Raw genomic sequence first — 9,307 nt, 5'->3', positions numbered from 1 at the left:
TGGGAAGATTTCCTCATTAAAATGACAATCAGCAAAACGTGCTGTGAACACGTCGCCTGTCTGTGGTTCAAGATATCGAATGATCGATGGACTATCATAACCAATATAAATTCCAATCTTTCTTTGAGGTCCCATTTTCTTTCGTTGAGGTGGTGCAATAGGCACATACACCATACATCCAAAAATTCTCAGATGAGAAATGTCTGGTTCTTTACCAAATGCAAGCTGCAATGGGGAGTATTTATGATATGCACTTGGTCTGATGCGAATTAATGAAGCAGCATGTAAAATTGCATGTCCCCATATAGAAATAGGGAGCTTTGTTTTCATAATCATTGGTCTAGCAATCATTTGCAGACGTTTAATCAATGATTCAGCCAATCCATTTTGAGTATGTACATGAGCAACAGGATGCTCAACAATGATTCCCATAGACATACAATAATCATTGAAAGTCTGGGAAGTAAATTCACCAGCATTATCAAGTCTAATTTTCTTGATTGTATAATCGGGAAATTGATTCCTCAATTTTATTATTTGAGCAAGTAATCTTGCAAATGCAACATTTCGAGTTGACAATAAACATACATGTGACCATCTGCTGGAGGCATCAATCAATACCATAAAGTATCTGAATGGTCCACATGGTGGATGGATTGGTCCACAAATATCACCCTGAATACGTTCAAGAAACATTGGTGATTCAGTTTGGATTTTGGCTGGTGATGGTCTTATAATAAGTTTTCCAAGAGAACATGCTTTACATTGAAACTTATTATTCTGAAAGATCTTCTGGTCTTTCAATGGATGACCATGTGTATTTTCTATAATTCTTCGCATCATTGTTGAACCAGGATGTCCTAATCGATCATGCCAATTGGTTAATATTGAAGAATTATCAATTACCATGTTTGATTCAATGGGACGTATATGTGTATAATGCAATCCAGTAGGGAGCATTGGTAGTTTTTCAATCACATATTTCTTTCCTGATTTATATGTGGTAAGACACATATATTTCTCATTCCCTTCATTCATTGTTTGAGTATCATACCCATGGGAATATATATCATTAAAACTCAACAAATTTCTTTTCGATTGTGGTGAATATAAAGCATCATTGATCAAAAATTTTGTACCATTAGGTAACAAAAATTGTGCTTTACCACATCCTTTAATCAAGTCTACAGGACCTGATATTGTATTCACCGTTGTTTTTGTTGGTTTTAGTTCCAAGAAATATCTTTTATCTCGGAGGATAGTGTGCGTTGTACCACTATCAGGTATGCAAACTTCAGCTTGGTTCGTAGCATTTTCCATATTTGAACTTCAAAAAAATATGCAATGAAATAAAATTATTGACAATAAAATACAATACAATATAACACACTATAAAACATTATCATACGAATACATAAAAAATAAAATATTTTACATATTTATTCCACCATCAAATTGATCATTATCTGAGAAATCAATCAGAAAATCTCCAGCATCAAAATGAGTTGAACCACTCAAAGGTTCACTGTGTTCAGTAAAGTTGGTCTCCTTTTCTTTCCCCTTTATTGATTCTTTATAAAGTTTACAAAGGTGCTCAGGGGCTCGACAAATACGGGACCAATGTCCTGGAGTACCACATCTGAAACAAGAACTTTCAAATCTTTTTGAGTGATTCTCATTAACACTCATATTCTCTTGATGCCTTTTCGGTGGGTGGTTTGGGACGTTCTTTTGAGATGAGTTATAGAAATAACTATCTCGATTATTTTCAAAACCACGGCCGCGTCCACGACCACGACCACTTCCACGTCCACGTCCACGTCCACGACCACGACCACGACCTCGATTTTGTCCTCGACCAAAATCTTGTCTGTAACTTTGATTTTGGTTTCCAGGTTTAAATTCATTTTTGCTTACAGCATTTACTTCTGGAAATGCTGTTGATCCAGTGGGTCGGGACTGATGATTTCTCATTAATAGCTCGTTGTTCTTTTCCGCCACAAGAAGACAGGCGATGAGTTCAGAATATCTCGCAAATCCACGCACTCTATATTGTTGCTGTAGTGTTATATTTGATGCGTGAAACGTGGAAAATGTTTTTTCAAGCATTTCCGATTCTGTAACCTCATGTCCACAAAATTTTAACTGCGAGATTATTCTATACATCGCTGAATTGTAATCACTGACTTTTTTAAAGTCTTGGAATCTTAACATATTCCATTCATCACGGGCGGTCGGAAGTATAACTTCCCTTATATGTTCAAATCTCTCTTTTAATCCTTTCCACAGAGCCATGGGATCTTTTTCGATGAGATATTCACATTTTAAACCTTCATCAAGGTGTCGTCGTAAAAATATTATAGCTTTTGCTTTTTCTTGTGATGAAGATATACCATTTTCTTTAATGGTCTCGCTTAGACCCAATGACTCAAGATGCATTTCTACATCAAGAGTCCATGGCATATAGTTTTTCCCAGTAATATCAAGAGCGATGAATTCGAGCTTTGCCAAGTTTGCCATGGTGGTACTAAAAATTACGATGCATTTTATTAGTTAATGAATATTGCAATACAAAGTAATGGATAAACAACAAGTACAAGTATTCGTAAAAATAAAGAAAACACACGAGGAGGATATTCTCCGATAAATACAAGACTGGTGAGTATGATAACCAAAATAATTAAAAATAACCTCGTGAAAGCCATCTTCTTTTTTTCTTCGAAAATTTGATGAAGAATAATTTTTAGAGAAGAAGAGAAAGTTGGAGTGATTGAATGTATTTGTGAGATTGTATTTATAGAGCAAAAACTAGCCGTTTTGTTACCGTTTATTACCGTTGGTGTATAAGAAAATAAATGTATGTATTTGTATAATTTTATGGTAATAATATGGTGTATATAATATTAGTCATATTTAAATAATTATGTATATCATATCACATTATTATAATTAGGTGTCATAAGTTATTTTGTTTAAAAAACCTTATAGGCTTTTATACTTGTCGTATCCCTTACCGGGAGTGTGGGATGTCGTCTTAACATCCTCCCAGGATTTATAACAAGTTTTTGAAAAAATTATTTTTATTATTTCTAACAATAACATTATATTATATATTACATATATAAACAATAAATAAATAACAGTAAAATAAATATTATTACTTTTGTTACCTTTTTCTTCTGTTCGGAGCTTGGAAAAATATGGAGGACTTTTAGAGCTTCGTGCTGATAACGTGTTGTGAAAAAGTAAAAATTTACGGTAAAAAAGTAAAAATCTCAAACTCTCAAAATTATCACACTACACACTTTATAATATTTTTCTCTCAACTCAATTGTGATTTTCTTCACAAATGAGAGATCTATTTATAGAAAATTTTTACAAATAATCCAAAAATAAAATACATCATTACCTACATCATCACACACTAATTTTCAATATTCAACACCTAATTTTACCTAATTTTCAACATTCAACATTCACATTTTCAACACAAATATTTAACACATTTTTAAATAATTTTTCAACATACAAATTTTTATTTTGTCATATTGATAAAAATAAAAGAGTTAGATATCTATCACTAGAGTCTAGATATATTGTTTTCGGACTACCAAAACAAAATAATCATCATTTTAGTTTTTTTAAAATCTTGTATTGGACCATTGGTATTTGAGAAAACGTTCAACACGAAAGTTATAAATCATGAAAAGACAAAATCTTTTGTAAAATCTATGACACTTGGAGACCGAAGCACTAATACAACATCTCATGAAAAATCTGATTAATTCCTGATTTATGTAACTCCACTGATCGAAAAATATCCGCACTTGATTTAGACATACATGTTAAATTTCGTGGTTTTCTTTACTGGTGCTTTAAATTAAGTTCCGAAGCTTTTCGATGGCGCGAAACAGCCAAAGCACTGATATGAAAAAGCTCACTCATTTTCGATTTATAACTTTCATGTCGAATATTTTTCCGATTTCCAGCAAATCAATATCAGATTGTGGAAAACTAAAATGATGATTATTTTTGCTTCGATCGTCCGAAAATAATATCTTTGTGCTCTAGTTATCGATATTTATTATGTTTTTATTTTTATTATTATGATAAAAAAATTGACTTGTATATTTTAGTTGGTAATTACTTATTATAATATGATTTTTTTAACAAAATTAATCAATAAAATAAATTAAATAATTTTGAAAATAAAAATGTACTAATTGAATTTATTAATGATAATGCAATAAAGGTTGAGGGTTAAATTGATTTTTTTTTTTTTTTACTTTGATCATGTACCAATTTTTCAATTTATCAATAATTTGTATACCAAAATGAATTTTACTCTATATAATAAAAATTCAATTGTCATTTTTGGAAAGCCATTCTTTTTTACAATCCACCTGAAATTTAAAAAATATATATATAACTTGACATTGTTGCCCAGTACAAATATCTCCTAAAATAAAACAAGATATACATCATGTTTTCTACAGCTATTGAAAATTATGTACCAAAAAACTCAAAAACATTGTTAAACATTATAGTAATTTTTTTATTGATTAAATAATTTATTTTAGAAAAATTAGTCTTTTATATATATATATATATATATATATTTTGTTATTGAGATTCTATCTTTTTTATATTTCATTCATATATTTTTTTTTATTTTCAGCAATTTTAGTATTTCTCATCAAAAATATTAATATGACATTGCCCATATCATCTTCATGTCAATATAAAGTCGACATTTCGTTGACATTACATCAATGATGCATCAGAAAAATTAAAATCGTTTATATTTACAAGTAATATTTGTCTTTAAAGATTTTTGTTAAATGTGAGATATGTCAATTATCTTTATATTTACAAGTAATATTTTTAATATAAAAATATTAATTTTTATGAATAATTTAAATAAGAGATTTTTCACAAAATTAATTCATAAAACTTCATCTGTTTACTCGATTTTTTGAATGATACACAAACGAATCCAAATTTGGCCTAAGAAATATTCTGTCAATTGTCAAAAACTACGCTTGTATTATAAATTATCTTATGATAAAATTCGTACAACGCAAAATCGAGATTATGCCTACTTAACAGTTAAGCTAACAAAGAAAATACCCAATTTGTTCTGCGACACAACATATAATCAAGCGACGTCGTATTGTCTGATCGGGGAACTGAATTCCGATGGCGAGCGACAACGAACCGGCGAAGCTTCTGCTGCCTTACCTACAGCGGGCCGATGAGTTGCAGAAACACGAACCACTCGTCGCTTACTACTGTAACTTCCGTCTATTCCTCTCACGCTCTCCTCTTTTGAACCACCCTAATTTAGTTTATGATCGAGGTTTTGATTAAGCGATTGTGCCTCCCTGATAACATCGGAGTTCGTTAATTTGTTGATTTCTTTTTCTTGGTTGAATGTTTTTGGAACAGGTCGGTTGTACGCGATGGAACGAGGTTTGAAGATTCCTCAGAGCGGGCGTACTAAGACTACCAACGCTCTCCTTGTTTCCCTCATGAAACAGCTGGAAAAGGTTCAATTCTTAGTTTGAGCTAATTTGCTAGTTGCCGAATGATTATGTTATAGTTTTTGGAGGTTGATCACTTCAGTGGCTGTGGAAGGCCTGTCAATCATATGTGATGGATCGAAATGGAGATACAGAGTCAATTTTTTAATATTTTTTGCATTTGGGTGTGGGTGTGGGTGTGTTGTAGGAGTTAGAATTTCCATTTAGATTTCATCTGCTTGTTTTATATCATTCAGTTGTTGTGACTTGGCTTTTTCGCAACCTGTTTCGTGCTAGATGATTGGAACTATGCCTTGAGGGGTATATATGAATATGATACATGGCTGAAATATCAATTCAGTGATGCTTGAAACTATGCATTCAAGGATTTCATTCTTTTTTATCTTTTACATATGCTCTTGTTCAGGATAAGAAGTCGTTGGATCTGGGCCCTGATGATCAGTTACATCTGGAAGGATTTGGCTTGAATGTTTTTGCAAAGGCAGATAAGCAAGACAGAGCAAACCGAGCTGATTTGTATGAAACCTCCACTTCTATTTTAATTTGTGATATGTTTGTTATTTTTTGGATTTATTATGGAAATTGAATGGAATTTTTTTTTCTCATTTTCCCATGGACAAAATTGTGTTGTCTTTGTACCCAATTCTGAGTTGTTTGATGAGTTCAGGTCTAGCATCAAGTCAAGGCTCTTGGTATACGATAATGCATAAATGACTCCTTCATCATCATTTCTTTTGGGATACACAATATTGTGGTTTCATAGTTAGATTTTGAAATAAAAGTTTGTTTGCATCTGTTAAAAATTAGAAAACGGTGTGCAGTTCAATGCTTTTTGCACTCCATCAGTTCATGTTGGTTGGGGCCTGTGATTGCAGCTTAATCGCTTGAAACATCTCACATGATTACGATGAATCCATGTGTGTGTGTGTGCTCGCGTGCGATTGCTCTAATGAGTCATACATGTAATTGGCATACCAAAGCACCAAGATATAGCAATTAAATCAAATATAATAGTTAGCTCACTAGTACTTTACCTAACTTCATATTTTTGGTTTGTTTGAACTATTTTCTGTTGAATCTCCATCTCCATATTAAATGCACTTGATTTGGAGTTTTCTTTTTCTACTTAGTTGCTATCTTCCATTTGTTGCAGGAATACAGCAAAAACTTTCTATGCTGCAAGCATTTTCTTTGAAATCCTGAATCAATTTGGTGAACTTCAGCCCGATGTAAGTTTTCCACTGCATTTCTGAATATCTGCATTATTAGTTATTGAGAAGCATGGGGTTTCAGACACTTTATTCACGTAGATTTCTTCTACTTCATGTTTCTCACTTTTTAACCTTTCAAGCTTCTCTCGTTTTTCTTCTCTTGTTCTTTTATGATTCCTCTCTTCCCCAGCTCGAACAGAAACAGAAGTATGCAGCATGGAAAGCTGCAGATATAAGGAAGGCTATAAAAGAAGGGAGGAAGCCTGTGCCAGGTCCTCCTGGTGGGGATAACGATCTATCAGTACCATCTGGTGCATCCAGCAGTGAATTCGTATGTGAATTTATATATCCTCTCAGTTTTGTCACCCATTCTTTCCTAACACGTCACAAAGTGAAGATATTTTTCTTCTTTGGTCAATTCTAAAGAAAACTAAAGATACTTACCTGCCAGTTTTATGACAATTTCTTTTTTCTGTTCCAGCAATGTTCTTTTGCATTTTCGTTTCTAATCAGATTGTCTGCCATTTCTCAAACTATAGCAATTATAAGCTACATATCAATCTGGTTTGATTATGTAATTGTTTATTTTTTAAAAAAATTATTTTGTAATTGTTTTGAGTGCTCTGTTATGGCGCAGGATCTAGAATTAAACAGGAGTGATTCCACCGTCAGACCTGACCCAACAAGCATTGCACCAGATTCCGATTCATCACCTCACCAACACCTTCAAGTTAATTTTAAGCATTCTCCTAGTATCTCACCACAACCTTCTAATGTTGCAACTCAACCATCCCCGAACATACCACCACCACCTCAATATCCCACTGACACTTACCCATCAGAGAATTTTCATCAACCACCTTCAAACAACGGTCCCGATCATTCTATTTATCCTCAAACATATCACCATCAACCGTATCAGCAAGAACCTCCACCTCACTTGCCACAGCACTACCCCTCACATGATGCCCCCTCGTATTCTTATCCAAATTTCCAGTCATACCCAAGTTTTGCAGAGAGCAGCCTTCCTACTGCTCCATCTCATGTCCCTTCTTATTATCAAGGTTCTGATACTACATATACCAATTCACCTCCACCTTCTATCTCGGCAAACTATCACTCAAATGCTCAATACAATTCGAGTGGGAGAAATGGTGGTATTTCAGAAACTTCACCACATAAATACCAATATGACAGCAATTACCAGCCTCCACCAGAGAAAATTGCTGAGGCACATAAAGCGGCAAGGTTTGCAGTTGGGGCATTGGCATTTGATGACGTCGTTACTGCCGTTGAGCACCTTAAGAAATCACTTGAATTGTTGACAAATCCACAATCTGGGCACTGAATCATGTTACATTTTATGATCTGGTACTGATGTTTGCTTGTTCTGGCTGTGAACCAGATGCTTGGAATTGAACATATATTTGAGAACTGCCATAACACTTGTGAAACCTTAGAGTAGTTCTGTTTGATTGCAAAATAGTAGTGTTGTTATGATGTCGTTTCGTCTGCTTTCAAAATCGACTGGTTTTTTTAAAGTGATTTTTAAGTTTGAAACCCGTTTGATAATCTGTTTCCAGAAGCCAATGGACATATAGAATATGTGATTTTTTTTTTAAGCGAGTTTGAATTTGTTTTCGAAATTCAATAAATTAGTTCAAATTAATTTTGCTTCCCAAAAAATCGTCTTTTGGGTTTATATTGCGTGAACAGGTTTATAGAAGTCGTGAGTATTAAAATTTTCACGAGACGATGATAAGCACAGTATGTCACACAGTAAAATTGAGTGTTTACATATTATTTTGCGTGTCTAAAATATTATTTTTTATTAGTCATGTAACAAAAAAATATTATATAAAATACGTTGATTTGAGTAAAAAATGTTATTTTTTTATGTTAAAATTATATTATGTAATATATGACGATTTGAATAAAAATATTATTTTTTTCGTCTCAAAAATAATTTTACAAAATAGTTTCTCTTGAATCTTTATTTTAATATAATAAATCAATTTATACCTCAGATAAATAGAGTGGCAGGTTTTCGAAAATCTAGTACGTTACGAAAACATGTCATGTTTTGCAAGTAAACACTTACATTTTAATAATTAAAACATAAAATTGAAGGACATCGAATACAATATAAGAATCAATATACTTTCCTATCGGTTTTTTTTTCAAAACTTATCTCTGAAAAAATCATTTACTCTACAAAATGTTAAATTAATTAAATTAATTTTTTACAGTTATGTTTAAATTATATGTAAATTTTGCATTAAAATCATAAGGAATCACTAAAGTACATTTCAAATATTTTGTAAAAAAAAATAAATCAATGCAACTGACAAAATATAGAAACTAAATAACACATATCATCAACTTATTATTTATTTGAACAAACACTGTTAGGTTTGATATTAATTAGTTTTCCAGTTAACGAACTTTTTTTTTTACCCAAAAAAAAAAAAATCAGTTAATGCCATAGCGAGTGGAGTTACTGCTCTCCTTCTCAAAGTAGCCATTATTATTAATCAGTTTGGTATATATCAC

At 32.3% G+C, this 9,307-nt stretch overlaps 1 protein-coding gene across 1 annotated transcript; it reads left to right on the top strand.

Moving 5' to 3' along the window:
• Nucleotides 1-5,060: 5,060 nt before the first annotated feature.
• Nucleotides 5,061-8,327, top strand: LOC140981212 (protein HOMOLOG OF MAMMALIAN LYST-INTERACTING PROTEIN 5). Its single transcript, XM_073447541.1, has 6 exons — nt 5,061-5,293; nt 5,449-5,549; nt 5,950-6,059; nt 6,697-6,772; nt 6,945-7,085; nt 7,392-8,327. The coding sequence occupies exons 1-6, from the start codon at nt 5,200-5,202 to the stop codon at nt 8,100-8,102; spliced, it is 1,233 nt and encodes a 410-aa protein (XP_073303642.1). The 5' UTR covers nt 5,061-5,199; the 3' UTR covers nt 8,103-8,327.
• The last annotated feature ends 980 nt before the right edge of the window (nt 8,328-9,307 follow it).

This window comes from Primulina huaijiensis, chromosome 7, assembly GCF_012295235.1.
Source record: "Primulina huaijiensis isolate GDHJ02 chromosome 7, ASM1229523v2, whole genome shotgun sequence".
In the NCBI taxonomy this organism is placed as follows: Eukaryota; Viridiplantae; Streptophyta; class Magnoliopsida; order Lamiales; family Gesneriaceae; genus Primulina; species Primulina huaijiensis.
The sequence above is the reverse complement of the archived record's forward strand: the minus strand, read 5'-3'. Positions and strand labels throughout refer to the sequence as shown.

Bases quoted from the DNA above. Each gene is read 5' to 3' on its own strand.
- LOC140981212 (XM_073447541.1), top strand. From the start codon at position 5,200: ATGGCGAGCGACAACGAACCGGCGAAGCTTCTGCTGCCTTACCTACAG. The intron at 5,550-5,949 runs GTTCAATTCTTA...GCTCTTGTTCAG, and splicing joins TCATGAAACAGCTGGAAAAG to GATAAGAAGTCGTTGGATCT. The intron at 7,086-7,391 runs GTATGTGAATTT...GTTATGGCGCAG, and splicing joins GTGCATCCAGCAGTGAATTC to GATCTAGAATTAAACAGGAG.